This window comes from Aulonocara stuartgranti (assembly GCF_965226115.1).
Source record: "Aulonocara stuartgranti genome assembly, chromosome: 4".
NCBI lineage: Eukaryota > Metazoa > Chordata > Actinopteri > Cichliformes > Cichlidae > Aulonocara > Aulonocara stuartgranti.
The window spans coordinates 11,755,374-11,772,100 of NC_138942.1; the positions used below are offsets into that span (position 1 = coordinate 11,755,374).

Consider the following 16,727-nt stretch of genomic DNA (forward strand, 5'->3'; position numbering starts at 1 on the left):
ACCACAATTAGGACAAACTGGACTTCAAGGCCCTTACCTAGCCCTTACCACTCACTCCTGATCTAAGGTCTTTCATGGTGAGAGTTAGACCTAAAGTTCCTAAATCACTCTTTTGCATAAATATTAAAAATCTAACGGAACAGTTGTCATAGTAAAACAAATGAACAAACAAATGAAGACAGTAAAGTAAATATAAACAATGTTCAAAGTGGAGCCTTATTAGGGTAGGAAATACAGAAAATGCAGAAATCCTATTTTCATGTCTTTGCCATTGTTGCATCATTTAGAGCTCTGTCCACTGCTGCTGCTGCTTCAGTGCTGAATCCCGGGACTACCCCAGTTTGCATTGTCTCCTGGGCTTTGTGCAGATCATCCATCAAGCCCATAAATCCTCTGAACTGGCGAAAATGAGGATTCCCCTCAAGGATTGTGTAACCCATATCAACTACTCCCTGTCACATGACCCACGTCAGCTGATTTGAGGTCCCTCTTCTGATTGGCTCCTCCCACGTCGCGGCAACTCTGAAAACCGGCTGTGGAGGGATACTTCCGGGTTCGACTCCTGCTGTGGCTGTGAGCTTATGGCATTTAGAACGGTGTTGGAAAACAAAGCGTTTTCTCCCCTCAATTCATCTTTAAACTTTAAACTCAGCGGTACAATTGCCTCAATGCGTTTATTCCAACTGCCATTGTCTTTGAATTCAATTCAATTAAATTCAATGTTATTTATATAGTGCCAAATCACAACAACAGAATGAATTCTGTAACATTTACATACATTCATATTTTGATGGATGCATTGAAGAGCATCCATAAATTTAGGGGCGCACAGAGAGGGGGTTCCTCAGAGTATTATGACATTAAACACTTAATACTCTACACCTCGCAAAGCACTACAACATTAGACTGCAATCTGTGTAATGTGTTCTTCTGTAATACTAGGGCTAAAAAAAAAGCAGAGTAAAATGTTTCCATTTTTGGTTGTAATGCTGTGTCTGCTCTGCAGTTGTAATTCCACCTGGCCCTTGGAATTAGAGTGAAAACACACAACATATTGCTTTTGACACCTGACTACTCTTCATGAAAAAAAACTTGAAAATCAAATAGATAAGCTCAAATGATTAATTTCTTGTCTTTAATCCTAATCCCTATGATGTTGAAAAATGAACATATCTATCTTTTGAGCCGACCACAAATCACTCCTTCCACCCTTTGCTGGATTTATTTTTGACCATGATAGTATCTCGTGTCCTGCTAGAAAGATAGCAAACATTAAGACAAGTCTCTGCAAGCTTTGGAAATGAAAGCTAATCCTGGCTGTGATCCCAGATGTTCCCATCCAGCAACAATTTATCACTTAGTTCATCAAAATTGGAACCTAAACACTGTATGTTCATTTGTATCCAACTAGATATTAAATGTAATCATACCAAGCTATTTTATAGTATTAAAGTACCTAATATTATGTTCCCAGTGGCTATATATAACACCTTTCTGGCAATAACAGAAAGTCTGACTCTGAATTTTATACCAGATGTCTTGGATTTTTATGTCATGTAACTATACACCAGTGGCACTGCAAGTTTAAAACTGGATATCAAAATATCAAAGATACTTGGGCGCACAGACAAGCTTATTAAATACTGTGTCAAGTTAATATCAATTTATCTTCAAGATTTACTGGAATGAATAACCCACAAACCATGCAGAGCACTGTTGTGATTTACCACTAACTATTCTGTTAAAATTTCGTACATTTTCCATTTTTAGGGGCATAATCATTTGAAGGAATATATGAACCAAAATACATTGACAATATTTTTTTTCATTAAGGAATCCAGCTATATTAACATGAGAATTTTACATTTTATTTTTTTTAATTTAAAAAATATGTTTTATAAGAAAAGAAGGATTTCATATGTGGAAAATTAATCAAAGTAATTCATTTATTTTTGACCATATCAGTATCAAGAAGCAAGGTGTCAGACATTCATGACCAAACTAATGAGAGTGTAAATGCTGAGGAAGCAGAGTCGTTGTTTATAAAAGCAGCAGCTCTGGACATTTGCTCTAGCTGACGGGCATCTAAGACGGGTGAGTACAGTAAAGGATTCAGCTACCATGTTTTATCTACTGTGTATTATATGCTCTCATTAAGTTTATATTTTACACTTTTAAGTGTTGGGTTATTATATTTTTTAATGGCATTGAAAATTTTGCTTTTTGAATTGATTCTTAAACTAAAGAGTAAAGTGTCCATTGATATACCTTTACTTATTTTATAGCACCTTGACATACACAGGATATTAAGGAATTTCTGTTTGCATCAGCTGAGGTAAACTCCACGAATCAAAAAGAATGGATGTTAATTATGGTTTGTATAATAAGTACAGTATTTGAATTATGTGTCAATCCATCATATTTTCAGTCTCTAGTAAAGTGCCACCATGAGCACAGACGCGGAGATGGCGCAGTATGGCCCAGCGGCCATTTACCTCCGCAAGCCAGAAAAGGAGAGGATTGAGGCCCAGACTGCTCCATTTGATGCCAAGACGGCCTTCTTTGTGACTGATACTGATGAGATGTATGTCAAGGGCAAACTCGTCAAGAAGGAGGGTGGTAAAGCCACTGTTGAGACAGACGGAGGAAAGGTAGATGAATAATCTATGTACTTTATCTGTTTGTTAAATATATAATGCCGAACTGTGAAAGATGAAGTTGTCTGATGGATCATTAAAATCTATTCAGACGGTCACTGTAAAGGAGGATGAAATCCACCCTAGAAACCCTCCAAAGTTTGATAAGATGGAGGACATGGCCATGATGACCCACCTTAATGAGCCATCTGTGTTGTTTAACCTCAAAGAGCGTTATGCATCATGGATGATCTACGTAAGTTTTCACATTGCTGTGTGTGAGAGGAAAGTATCATGCTGATCTGTAAATGTTTAAATGATATTTATTGTCTATGATACAGACCTACTCTGGGTTGTTCTGCGTTGTCGTCAATCCCTACAAGTGGCTTCCTGTATATGATGCTACATGTGTAGCAGGATACAGAGGAAAGAAGAGGATTGAGGCTCCACCCCACATCTTCTCCATCTCTGACAATGCCTATCAGGCCATGCTCACTGGTAAGCTCAATTTCCTATTAAAGCCTTTAAATGCATTTAGGACTTCTACTTAAAGAGATGACCATTAATCATTGCGTGAAAAAAATTGCTTCTTACCACATAGCTACTTATAAGTGATAGGAAATAAATGAATACTAAGATTATTCAAGACATGCTTATATGTTTTTCTTTTAGATCGTGAGAACCAGTCTGTCCTGATTACGTGAGTATAATAAAAACTGTATGCAAAATATATAAAAACGATATAAAGGCATTTTAACAATGTGTCCCCTAAACCCCAGTGGAGAATCCGGTGCGGGAAAGACTGTCAACACCAAACGTGTCATCCAGTACTTTGCAACAATTGCAGCTCTTGGAGCTAAGAAGGCTGAGCCAACACCTGGCAAAATGCAGGTAGATTCTTTATTCTGCGTCAAAGTCTTTGTGACAGAAAAAGAAAATCAATTTTGGAAGATCAGCTCACATAAAAACAATATATTCTTGCAGGGCTCTCTTGAGGATCAGATTGTTGCTGCCAACCCTCTGTTGGAGGCCTACGGTAATGCCAAGACTGTGAGGAATGACAACTCCTCTCGATTTGTAAGTGATTAAAATGAGTTAATGTAAATGAGCTTTTTACTACTTGCTCTCATGAAAGGCAATATTAATAAAGATCTACCCCTGTAGGGTAAATTCATCAGGATTCACTTTGGCACATCTGGCAAGCTGGCCTCAGCTGATATTGAAACATGTAAGTTTGAACCACAGTGTAAATTACCATTATCTGTGATAGAAATTATTTTACAGCACATAAAGAGATGAGTCACTTAATTTCAGAAGAAGTAATATTGTCTGTTGTGGTGGAACACACGGATGCATGAACAGTGTGGTTACGCTATATATATAAGTTATATACTGTAACCCAGCAGTTATCGTGTGTAAGTATAAGTAGGAACATATTGCAACTTCACGGAACATTTAAAGTATAATAAGGTATACTGTGAAGCACGTTATAAGTAAAGCAACAGAACTGAAAAAAGTTTCAAACACGCCCAATGACAGCCAAGGAAATAAATGCATGTATGATCCATTTTGCAGTTTTGACTGTGATGTCTCATGTCTACAGTGTCAAAATTAATCTGTTGTCCTTAGATCTGCTGGAGAAGTCCCGTGTCACCTTCCAGTTGTCTGCTGAGAGGAGCTACCATATCTTCTATCAGCTGATGACAGGCCACAAGCCTGAGCTTCTGGGTATGCTGACAGGACACCTAAATTTAAATTTTAAAACCATTAAAATCACATTCTAAGCAAAAAACAAGTTAACTTCATTTCTCCTTTCAGAGGCTCTTCTGATCACAACTAACCCTTATGACTATCCAATGATCAGTCAGGGTGAAATCACTGTCAAGAGCATCGATGATGTGGAGGAGTTCATTGCAACAGATGTAAAATCACATTTGACACAGAATCTTATACTTAACCATAAATATCTTCTTTTGTTTTATTTATTGATAGCTGATTTCATTTTTTTCTTACAGACTGCTATTGACATCTTGGGCTTTACTGGTGAAGAGAAGTTAAGCATCTACAAGCTGACTGGTGCTGTGATGCATCATGGCAACATGAAATTCAAGCAGAAGCAGCGTGAAGAGCAGGCTGAACCTGATGGCACCGAGGGTATTGTGAAAAATTTCTATAATGGAGAAATGTTTGAAGTATTTGTATTTATTAGGTATTATAATGATTTGTTTTAATCCAACAGTGGCTGACAAGATTGCGTACCTATTGGGCCTGAACTCGGCTGATATGCTGAAAGCTTTGTGCTACCCAAGAGTCAAGGTTGGCAATGAGATGGTGACCAAAGGTCAGACCGTCCCACAGGTAATTCATAAAAGGGAGACTTGTATAATCATATTATAATTATAAACATTATAGCTGTATTCATATGGTTTTGTATAATTATAAATTCTTGTTTGCCAGGTCAACAATGCTGTCTCGGCTCTGTGCAAATCTATCTATGAGAAAATGTTCTTGTGGATGGTTATCCGTATCAATGAGATGCTGGACACAAAGCAGCCCAGACAGTTCTTCATTGGAGTGCTGGATATCGCTGGGTTTGAGATCTTTGATGTGAGCACTTGAAACATTTCAACACATTTCTTAAACTTTAAAGACTTTATTGCCATGAAGTTAGACATGGTTGTACTATTACAGTTCAACAGCTTGGAGCAACTCTGCATCAACTTCACCAATGAGAAACTGCAACAGTTTTTCAACCATCACATGTTTGTCCTGGAGCAAGAGGAGTACAAGAAAGAAGGCATTCAATGGGAGTTCATTGACTTTGGTATGGACTTGGCTGCTTGCATTGAGCTTATTGAGAAGGTAAACAGCTGCTCAGGAAGAAATGTACATGTGGTTGCATATGTTACCTCCCTTGAAATTTTAATATGATTTGTGCCATTTTCTCAGCCAATGGGCATCTTCTCCATCCTTGAAGAGGAGTGCATGTTCCCCAAGGCCTCTGACACAACGTTCAAGAACAAGCTGCACGATCAGCATCTTGGCAAGACCAAAGCATTTGAGAAACCAAAGCCTGGAAAGGGCAAGGCTGAGGCACACTTCTCCCTGGTTCACTATGCTGGTACAGTGGACTACAATATCACTGGCTGGCTGGACAAGAACAAGGACCCACTGAATGACTCAGTTGTGCAGCTCTACCAGAAGTCTTCAAACAAACTGCTGTGCTTACTGTACGCAGCCCATGCTGGAGCTGAAGGTAAGAAAAAAAAGTGCTCACAAACTCCCATGTCCAGTACAGATAGCTACAATGTGCATACTGCAGGCTAAAATTATACAGTGAAAAATATTTTTTCAATTCCAGTAATGAAATTTACTGTTTATGAAAACAGAGGCTGCTGGTGGTGGTGGCAAGAAGGGTGGCAAGAAGAAGGGTGGTTCCTTCCAGACCGTGTCTGCTCTTTTCAGAGTATGTATAGATTTATATATATATATATATATATATATATATATATATATATATATATATATATATATATATATATATGGTTTTTTTTGTCTGTGTTTTTTTTTATATATATATATATATATATAATATATATATATATATATATATATAAAAACACCCAGCACGCCCCTGCGGGCAGTTTATCCTTCAAGCTCGGGTCCTCTACCAGAGGCCTGGGAGCTTGAGGGTCCTGCGCAGTATCTTAGCTGTTCCCAGGACTGCGCTCTTCTGGACAGAGATCTCTGATGTTATTCCCGGGATCTGCTGGAGCCACTCGCCTAGCTTGGGAGTCACCGCACCTAGTGCTCCGATTACCACGGGGACCACCATTACCTTCACCCTCCACATCCTCTCGAGCTCTTCTCTGAGCCCTTGGTATTTCTCCAGCTCCTCGTGTTCTTTCTTCCTGATATTGCTGTCATTGGGAACCGCTACATCGATCACTACGGCCGTCTTCTTCTGTTTGTCTACCACCACTATGTCCGGTTGATTAGCCACCACCATTTTGTCCGTCTGTATCTGGAAGTCCCACAGGATCTTAGCTCGGTCATTCTCCACCACCCTTGGGGGCATCTCCCATTTTGACCTCGGGACTTCCAGGTTATACTCGGCACAGATGTTCCTGTACACTATGCCGGCCACTTGGTTATGGCGTTCCATGTATGCCTTGTCTGCTAGCATCTTGCACCCTGCTGTTATGTGCTAGATTATCTCTGGGGCATCTTTACACAGCCTGCACCTGGGGTCTTGCCTGGTGTGATAGACCCCAGCCTCTATGGATCTTGTACTCAGAGCTTGTTCTTGTGCTGCCATGATTAGTGCCTCTGTGCTGTCTTTCAGTCCAGCTTTGTCCAGCCACTGGTAGGATTTCTGGATATCAGCCACCTCCTCTATCTGCCGGTGGTACATACCGTGCAGGGGCCTATCCTTCCATGATGGTTCCTCGTCTCCCTCCTCTTTCTTGGGTTTCTGCTGCCTGAGGTATTCACTGAGCAATCGGTCAGTTGGGGCCATCTTCCCAATGTATTCTTGGATGTTCGTTGTCTCATCCTGGACTGTGGTGCTGACACTCACCAGTCCCCGGCCCCCTTCCTTCTGCTCCCGCTGAGGCACAGAAACAACTGAGGAATGTCCAAGCGTACAGCCTCAGGGTGCTGGACTTGGGGTGAAACCCTCCATGCATGGTAAGGAGCTTTCTTGTCTTTATGTCAGTGGCTTCTATCTCCTCCTTTGGCCAGCCTATTACCCCAGCAGGGTACCTGATCACGGGCAGGGCGTACTTGTTGATGACCCGGATCTTGTTCTTACCATTCAGCTGACTCCTCAGGACTTGCCTGACCCTCTGCAGGTACTTGGTGGTTGCAGCTTTTCTAGCGGCCTCTTCATTGTTCCCATTCCCCTGCGGGATCCCCAGGTACTTGTAACTGTCCTCTATGTCTGCAATGTTGCCTTCTGGTAGTTCAATCCCCTCAGTTCTGACTACCTTCCCTCTCTTTGTTACCATCCGACTACACTTCTCCAGTCCGAACGACATTCCAATGTCATTGCTGTATAGCCTGGTAGTGTGGATCAGTGAATCGATGTCTCGTTCACTCTTGGCATACAGCTTGATGTCATCCATGTACAGGAGGTGGCTGACAACTGCTCCGTTCCGTAGTCGGTATCCGTAGCCAGTCTTGTTAATGATCTCACTGAGGGGGTTCAGGCCTATGCAGAACAGCAGTGGGGACAGAGCATCTCCTTGGGAGATCCCGCACTTGATGGTGACTTGTGCTATGGGCTTGGAGTTGGCCTCCAGTGTTGTACGCCACATCCCCATTGAGTTCCTGATGAAGGCTCTTAGGGTCCCATTGATCTTGTACAATTCTAGGCATTCCAGTATCCAGCTGTGGGGCATTGAGTCATAGGCCTTCTTGTAATCAATCCAGACAGTGCACAGGTTGGTCAGTCTGGTCTTGCAGTCTCGGCTGACTGTTCTGTCTACCAGTAGCTGGTGTTTTGCACCTCTGGTATTCTTGCCAATTCCTTTCTGTGTCCCGCTCATGTATTGACCCATGTGCCTGTTCATCTTAGCCGATATGATGCGATATGATTTGATTCCGGGTGTCTCTCGTTAACTAGCAGCTGGTTCATTTGTGCTGCCAGACACTCGTGGAGTGCAGTCAGCTTCTTTAGCCAGTAGGCATGAACCATGTCGGGCCCTGGTGCTGTCCAACTCTTCATACTGGAGACCCTTTCTTGGATATCTGCCACTGTGATGGTTACTGGACCCTGTTCAGGGAGGTCGCTGTGGTCTGCCCTCAGATCCACTAGCCACTGAGCATTGCCGTTATGGATTGCATCCTTCTCCCATATGCTCTTCCAGTATTGCTCCGTCTCCAGCCTTGGTGGTGCTGTTCTCTTATTATTATTGTTCCCTTGCCACTGAGAGTACACCTTTGCTGGTTCTGTGGAGAACAGCTGGTTTATTCTCCTGTCTTCTATCTCTCTGGTGTACCTCCTCAACCGGGTGGCCAAGGCTGTGAGTCTTTGCTTGGCAGTTTCCAAGGCCTCAGGTATGGACAGCTTGCTGTATTTCTGCAACTCCGTTAGTTGGCTAACCTCCCTCCGTGCTACTTTGATCTTGCCCTCTAGCCTCCTCCTCCATGGAGGGTACTGCCCCTTGTGGCTGTTCAACTTGTAGCCAAGCATCTCACTGATCACTGCTGCCGTATTGTAGATCAGCTTGTTAGTGTCGGTAATCGTGGTTGTAGGTATTGTCCGTAGTGCTGCATTACCATCATCTAGCAGACCTTCTGAGGGTACTTCACGTAATCTTGGTAACCGGCTATGGGGGATCCAGGTTTCAAGCTTGGCCATGATCCTATTTTTCAGGTCAGTTCCTCTCGCACTCAATGATCCTTCTCCTATCGCACTTGGGGCTATGTACCCAATCTCGGGTGGGGGTGATGATATCTCCCCCTTGACCTGGCGTCCTGACTCCTCCTTGCCGTAGCATTTGTGTTGTACCTCGTCAATCTCTAGCTGTGAGAGCAGTCCCTTCTTTCGAATGTTGATATATATATATATATATATATATATATATATATATATATATATATATATATAGATATATATATAGATATATATATAGATATATATAGATATATAGATAGATATAGATATGTGTGTAAATTAAATGCTCATTTTTAAATAGTATCAACCTATTATCTAATGATGCTGATCTACAGGAGAATCTGGCCAAGCTGATGACCAACTTAAGAAGCACTCATCCTCACTTTGTCCGTTGCCTGATTCCCAATGAGACAAAGACCCCAGGTACCCTACAGTAATATTAACTGTAAAAATGACAGTAAGAATATAGAAAAGATTTGAAACATTATGCATTTCTGACTCTCAGGCCTTATGGAGAACTTCCTGGTCATCCACCAGCTGAGGTGTAACGGTGTACTGGAGGGCATCAGAATCTGCAGAAAGGGTTTCCCCAGCAGAATCCTCTATGGTGACTTCAAGCAGAGGTGACAGCACATTACAATATTGGAAAGGAAAAATGGTTTCATGGTTGTTGTAAAGGACAAACTTGAATATGATGGAAGAAAAATCTAAGTAACAACTGTAATTGTATCTCTCTTGAAGATACAAAGTGTTGAATGCCAGTGTCATCCCTGAGGGACAGTTCATTGACAACAAGAAAGCTTCAGAGAAGCTGCTTGGCTCCATTGATGTGGATCACACACAATACATGTTTGGGCACACAAAGGTACACTTCATTATATTAATAGACATTAACAAAAACTGTCCCTTTGTACTTGTACTTATGTTTTCAATGATTAAATAGGTGTTCTTCAAAGCTGGTCTGCTGGGCACTCTTGAGGAGTTGAGAGATGAGAAACTGGCTGAGCTGGTGACCATGACTCAGGCTCTCTGCAGAGGATACGTCATGAGGAAAGAGTTTGTGAAGATGATGGAGAGGAGGTAACATTATCATAGTAAACTCTATTGTATTCTCTTTTGTATTTCCTTCCTCATATTAAGATCCGACGACACAAAGTAACACTCTCATGTTTGGTTTTTAGAGAATCTATCTACACCATCCAGTACAACATCCGTTCTTTCATGAATGTCAAGAACTGGCCATGGCTGAAAGTATATTTCAAGATCAAGCCTCTTCTGAAGAGTGCTGAGACTGAGAAGGAGTTGCAGAACATGAAGGAGAACTATGATAAGATGAAGACAGACCTGGCTGCTGCTCTGGCTAAGAAGAAGGAACTGGAAGAGAAGATGGTCAGCCTGCTGCAGGAGAAGAATGACCTGCAACTTCAAGTGGCTGCAGTAAGTAGTAGAGAAAAGTATACATTGCACCTATAGTTCATGTATATAAGGTAGATATAAAAAGACCACATGTTTGTCTCTCCCTCTGATTATTTATTTGCTAAAACAAAAGTGTAGTTAAAATTATGATTTTAACTACACTTTTGTCACAAATAATCTAACTTGTGTGTTCAACATGTATTATAGGAAGTTGACAATCTCTCCGATGCTGAAGAAAGGTGTGAGGGGCTCATTAAGAGCAAAATCCAGCTTGAAGCAAAACTCAAAGAGACAAGTGAGAGACTGGAGGATGAAGAGGAAATCAATGCTGAGCTGACTGCTAAGAAGAGGAAGCTGGAGGATGAATGCTCTGAGCTGAAGAAGGACATTGATGACTTGGAGCTCACCTTGGCCAAAGTGGAGAAGGAGAAACATGCCACAGAAAACAAGGTTCAGTTCATTTTGATTGTATACTTAGTTCAATTAAAACATGTAATGTTGTTCTTTGAATATACATGTTAAACGATCAAATAATCAGCAAAATCTCGAACAAAATTAAACTTAATGTATTCACATTGTTTCAGGTGAAAAACCTGACAGAGGAGATGGCATCTCAAGATGAGTCAATTGCCAAGTTGACTAAGGAGAAGAAAGCCTTACAAGAGGCCCATCAGCAAACACTGGATGATCTCCAGGCAGAAGAAGACAAAGTCAACACTCTGACCAAGTCCAAAACAAAGCTGGAACAGCAAGTTGATGATGTAAGAAAACTATAAAAATTACGTTGTTGTTTTTTGTTTTTTATGGAAAGAATTTTAGTGCTGAATCATTGTCATACCAACCACTTGAATCAACTGACATGACTTTATAGCTTGAGGGTTCACTGGAGCAAGAGAAGAAGCTCCGCATGGACCTTGAGAGAGCCAAGAGGAAGCTGGAGGGAGATCTGAAACTGGCCCAGGAATCCATAATGGATCTGGAGAATGACAAGCAGCAGTCTGATGAGAAAATCAAGAAGTAGGGCTTTTTTTGTAAATAATTTTCTTTACACACACTGCATTGCAATAATCATATGGACTATGATCGTAAAACCATACTTCTTCCACACCAAGGAAGGACTTTGAAATCAGCCAACTTCTCAGCAAAATTGAAGATGAACAATCCCTTGGTGCTCAACTTCAGAAGAAGATCAAAGAACTTCAGGTAACACTAACGACCAGTCTTCATAAAGAATATTGTTCATTATAATTCAAAAACCTAGTTTAGTTTAGGTTCTAATCGATAAATCCAAATAATTTCAAACTAGGCTCGTATTGAGGAGCTGGAAGAGGAGATTGAGGCTGAGAGGGCAGCTCGGGCTAAGGTAGAGAAGCAGAGAGCCGACCTCTCCAGGGAGCTTGAAGAGATCAGCGAGAGGCTCGAGGAAGCTGGTGGAGCAACAGCTGCTCAGATTGAGATGAACAAGAAGCGAGAGGCTGAGTTCCAGAAACTGCGTCGTGATCTTGAGGAATCAACTCTGCAGCATGAAGCTACTGCAGCAGCTCTCCGTAAGAAGCAGGCTGACACTGTAGCAGAGCTCGGAGAGCAGATCGACAACCTCCAGCGTGTCAAACAGAAGCTGGAGAAAGAGAAGAGCGAGTACAAGATGGAGATTGATGACCTCTCCAGCAACATGGAGGCTGTTGCTAAAGCAAAGGTGCAGACAGTATTTATAGAGAACAGATTTTTTCTTTTTTACATTTCAGGACCGCCAAAGCAGCTCATTAACTGTTAACATGGATATGGCATTACTTGGTGACAGGGCAACTTGGAGAAAATGTGCAGGACTCTTGAGGATCAACTAAGTGAACTCAAAGCCAAAAATGATGAGAATGTTCGTCAGCTGAATGACATTAATGCCCAGAAGGCGAGACTTCAAACAGAGAATGGTAAGTGATGTATAACAAAGAAACAGTCTGTCTCTGGAAATTTGTCATTTACAGGTACCTAAAACTACAACCAATCAGTGGGTGAAATGGAACAAACTGGGCTTAATACATGTGTGTTAACTACAGGTGAGTTCAGTCGCCAGCTTGAGGAGAAAGAAGCTCTTGTTTCTCAGCTCACAAGGGGCAAGCAGGCCTTCACTCAGCAGATTGAGGAACTGAAGAGACACGTTGAGGAGGAAGTGAAGGTCTGAAATGTTTTCTCTCTTCTGTTAAATTTCAGCACTTACTAATAAAAACAGAGACAAGTTTTAATCAGTTACAGAGACACTCAGTAACTCTGAGACAGATAATCCTCTAATATCTTTCTAAGGTTTTACCTCTTAAATTTGTTATCCTCTCAGCATTAGACTTTAAAATTGATTTCAACAAAAAAAAAATCCCGAAATCTGAAATCAACTGTCACTTCAACAGGCCAAGAATGCCCTGGCTCATGCAGTTCAGTCAGCACGTCATGACTGTGATCTGCTGAGAGAGCAGTTTGAGGAGGAGCAGGAGGCCAAGGCTGAGCTGCAGCGAGGAATGTCCAAGGCCAACAGTGAGGTGGCTCAGTGGCGATCCAAATATGAGACTGATGCCATCCAGCGAACTGAGGAGCTGGAGGAGGCCAAGTAAGTCACCATACTTTCATTGTTTAAATTAGTTTTCAGATTTAAAACCAAACAATTCAGCCTTAATTTAAAAAAAAAATATTTTAACAACAGGAAAAAGCTTGCCCAGCGCCTGCAGGAGGCTGAGGAATCCATTGAGGCTGTGAACTCCAAGTGTGCCTCACTGGAGAAGACCAAGCAGAGGCTGCAGGGTGAGGTGGAGGACCTCATGATTGATGTGGAGAGAGCTAATGCTCTGGCTGCCAACCTTGACAAGAAGCAGAGGAACTTTGATAAAGTAAAGTTTTAAACATAACCTCTATCATCAAAGGAGAAATTACACCCATTACAACAACTAATTATTTAATTAATACATTTTTAATTAATCTAGGTCCTGGCAGAATGGAAGCAGAAGTATGAGGAGAGCCAGGCAGAGCTGGAAGGAGCCCAAAAGGAGGCTCGTTCTCTCAGCACTGAGTTGTTCAAGATGAAGAACTCATATGAAGAGGCTCTGGATCATCTTGAGACCATGAAGAGAGAGAACAAGAACCTGCAGCGTACGCTTATCTTGCTATAGATCATATGGATATGATTCTAATGTTTATATTCATTTATATGTTATGTTGTGGCCAAAACATTTGCATATATCAGCTCCAAGTACTAAAACTCTTGGCTGTGTTTGCTCTGTAGAGGAGATCTCAGATCTGACTGAGCAGATTGGTGAGACTGGAAAGAGCATCCATGAGCTGGAAAAGGCCAAGAAGACTGTTGAGACTGAGAAGTCTGAAATTCAGACAGCTCTGGAGGAAGCTGAGGTAATGTATTTTATAAAAGTGTACTTTGTTTGTAATTACATTTATAAAACTATCCCTTCTCCAGTTTATTTTGAAATAAACCTTTATTTAAAGGGAACTCTGGAGCACGAGGAGGCCAAGATCCTTCGTGTTCAGCTTGAGCTAAACCAGGTAAAAGGTGAGATTGACAGGAAGCTGTCAGAGAAGGACGAGGAGATGGAGCAGATCAAGAGGAACAGCCAGAGGGTGATTGACTCCATGCAGAGCACTCTTGATGCTGAGGTCAGGAGCAGGAATGATGCCCTGAGAGTCAAGAAGAAGATGGAGGGAGACCTGAATGAGATGGAGATTCAGCTGAGCCATGCCAACAGACAGGCTGCTGAGGCACAGAAACAACTGAGGAATGTCCAAGGACAGCTCAAGGTGAGTTGGTAGATTGTGTGTGTGTTTGTGTTTTTTTTAATTAACCTCCAAGCAAACAATGATAATATCATTTGTTTTATTTGTCATCAGGATGCTCAGCTGCACCTGGATGACGCAGTCAGAGGACAGGAAGACATGAAGGAGCAGGTCGCCATGGTGGAGCGCAGAAATGGTCTGATGGTGGCTGAGATTGAGGAGCTGAGAGCCGCTCTGGAGCAGACAGAGAGAGGACGCAAAGTGGCTGAGCAGGAGTTGGTTGATGCTAGCGAGCGTGTTGGACTGCTTCACTCTCAGGTTGGTATTCATTACTTTACAAGAACTTTGACACATCAGAGAGTGAGAATCACAGCATCAAAACGGTTTCTTTTTCATTCAGAACACCAGTCTTTTGAACACCAAGAAGAAGCTGGAGGCTGACCTTGTCCAGGTTCAGGGTGAGGTGGATGATGCAGTTCAGGAAGCAAGAAATGCTGAGGAGAAGGCCAAAAAGGCTATCACTGATGTAAGTTAGTACTTTACAAGCATCTTATCTTTTCAAAATGTTTGTTCATGCTTGATCAATAATGCCAATACCACCCATACTTTCAGGCTGCCATGATGGCTGAGGAGCTGAAGAAGGAGCAGGACACCAGTGCTCACCTGGAGAGGATGAAGAAGAACCTGGAGGTCACAGTCAAGGACCTGCAGCACCGTCTGGATGAGGCAGAGAACCTCGCCATGAAGGGTGGCAAGAAGCAGCTCCAGAAACTGGAGTCCAGGGTATGTACTGCATATATTCTTGAGTTATTATTCAAGTATTAAATAAACACTTTGATGCCATCACATGATCTCCACCCATTTTCTTTCTACTCTTAATATTTATTAAAAGCTGATTACTTATCATGGCATTAAAGGTCCGTGAACTAGAAACTGAAGTTGAAGCTGAGCAGAGACGTGGAGCTGATGCTGTTAAAGGAGTCCGCAAATATGAGAGGAGAGTGAAGGAGCTCACCTACCAGGTGATTACACATTTACCTAAACATCTATTACATTTAAGTTCCTAAATTCTTTCTTCTTCAGCCGTCAGTAACAGTTTGTTGTTTATGCAGACTGAGGAGGACAAGAAGAATTTGGTCAGACTTCAGGATCTGGTGGACAAGCTACAGCTCAAAGTCAAGGCTTACAAGAGACAGGCTGAGGAGGCTGTGAGTGAAATGTTTTGTGATTTTTACATATGGAATTCACAGCTTCATAACTGAGATATCTCTCATATATGATCAGATATGTTTTTAAATAAAACATATTATTGCACTGAACAGGAGGAACAGGCCAACACCCACATGTCCAGACTGAGAAAGGTCCAACATGAGATGGAGGAAGCTCAGGAGCGTGCTGACATTGCTGAATCTCAGGTCAACAAACTGAGAGTCAAGAGCCGTGATGCTGGAAAGGTAATTCATCTAATTCGTTTACACAACATTTAATGTTGATCAGATGAGTGTTTGATATAATGTTGAATGTTGTTTGCTTTGTATTATTAATTTGCTTTGATTTGAAGAGAGTAGAGAGTGTAGATACTTGTACAAAAACAACACGCAATAAATTGCTTACTGTTAATATGCGTTGAATAATTTTACCTTTCATTATTTTTTTCAGGGTGAAAGTGCTGAATAAGACACATTCTTTTGGAACTTTTTGGCAGTGTTCATAAAATATGAACTAACTGTTAAATTGTCTGCTTATGATGTATTAATTCAATAAACACTTTCATTATGATTTCATGAAATGTAAAGAGTTTTATTTATTGTATGTTCTAAAATATTCACTATCAAACATACAATGTTTAACACAGTAATTTCTTGAAAACAGCACTTTTCCTTTACCTTTAAAAGAAAACCACATTTCACAAAAACTATGATAATTTAAAAGTAAATTTTTTGCAATCCTAAAAAAATTGTGCTTCACAAGCAAATTTTCCATTAAACAACAATTAATTTCCATTGTCACATCAGTTAAACAAATGGCTGCATATGTCAATATTTTTTTAATTAATCTGTAAATGCTTTATAAGCCATTATTAATGCGGTCTTTCGCTACTCTGGTTAAAAATGATAAGTCACTTAGATAACTTAAAGATATTATTGTTTGGCTTTTCTCAGTGTTTTATTTGTTCGTGAGTAAATCTAAACAAATAAATATCTAAACAATAATAACAGTGACATTTAAGTTAATTTATCCGATAAATAAACATTGTAAAATATATATATATACACACACACACACACACATATATATGTGTATGTATATATATATATATATATTAGGGGTGCAACGATATTCGTATCGATATTGAACCGTTCGATACAGTGCTTTCGGTTCGGTACGCATATGTATCGAACAATACAACATTTGTAATTTATTTTATCAACTTTCCTTCTGACAATGCTGTCTGTGTTGAGCACTCAGTGAATCTGCGTTCGACTACTCCGCCTAGGCTGCACTGT

The 16,727-nt window shown here is 41.0% G+C and overlaps 1 protein-coding gene across 3 annotated transcripts; it reads left to right on the forward strand.

Moving 5' to 3' along the window:
- The first annotated feature begins 2,284 nt into the window (after nt 1–2,284).
- LOC309705711 (myosin heavy chain, fast skeletal muscle-like) lies at nt 2,285–15,999 on the forward strand. 3 transcript variants are annotated; one of them, XM_082531644.1, is made up of 40 exons: nt 2,285–2,335; nt 2,429–2,651; nt 2,749–2,892; nt 2,978–3,134; nt 3,309–3,336; nt 3,416–3,527; nt 3,621–3,713; nt 3,801–3,864; nt 4,266–4,364; nt 4,455–4,558; nt 4,652–4,790; nt 4,876–4,994; nt 5,094–5,243; nt 5,328–5,498; nt 5,586–5,892; nt 6,026–6,102; nt 9,372–9,459; nt 9,542–9,659; nt 9,778–9,901; nt 9,980–10,116; nt 10,218–10,473; nt 10,660–10,902; nt 11,037–11,213; nt 11,324–11,469; nt 11,565–11,655; nt 11,759–12,148; nt 12,254–12,380; nt 12,507–12,625; nt 12,852–13,048; nt 13,142–13,325; nt 13,419–13,584; nt 13,718–13,842; nt 13,936–14,244; nt 14,335–14,538; nt 14,621–14,746; nt 14,833–15,003; nt 15,138–15,242; nt 15,333–15,428; nt 15,543–15,674; nt 15,880–15,999. In XM_082531644.1, exons 2-40 carry the CDS (start codon nt 2,448–2,450, stop codon nt 15,895–15,897), a joined length of 5,817 nt encoding a protein of 1,938 aa, XP_082387770.1. In that variant the 5' UTR covers nt 2,285–2,335; nt 2,429–2,447; the 3' UTR covers nt 15,898–15,999. The 3 variants fall into 3 exon arrangements, with proteins under 3 accessions (XP_082387770.1, XP_082387768.1, XP_082387769.1); XM_082531642.1 differs by having other exon boundaries at nt 3,416–3,713; XM_082531643.1 differs by having other exon boundaries at nt 4,455–4,790.
- The last annotated feature ends 728 nt before the right edge of the window (nt 16,000–16,727 follow it).

What these genes read in the sequence shown, in the direction of transcription:
- LOC309705711 (XM_082531642.1), top strand. Translation starts at nt 2,448, where the DNA reads ATGAGCACAGACGCGGAGATGGCGCAGTATGGCCCAGCGGCCATTTAC. An exon ending in ATGCATCATGGATGATCTAC is followed by an intron (nt 2,893 to 2,977) that starts GTAAGTTTTCAC and finishes TCTATGATACAG; the next exon opens with ACCTACTCTGGGTTGTTCTG. An exon ending in TGAACCTGATGGCACCGAGG is followed by an intron (nt 4,791 to 4,875) that starts GTATTGTGAAAA and finishes TTAATCCAACAG; the next exon opens with TGGCTGACAAGATTGCGTAC.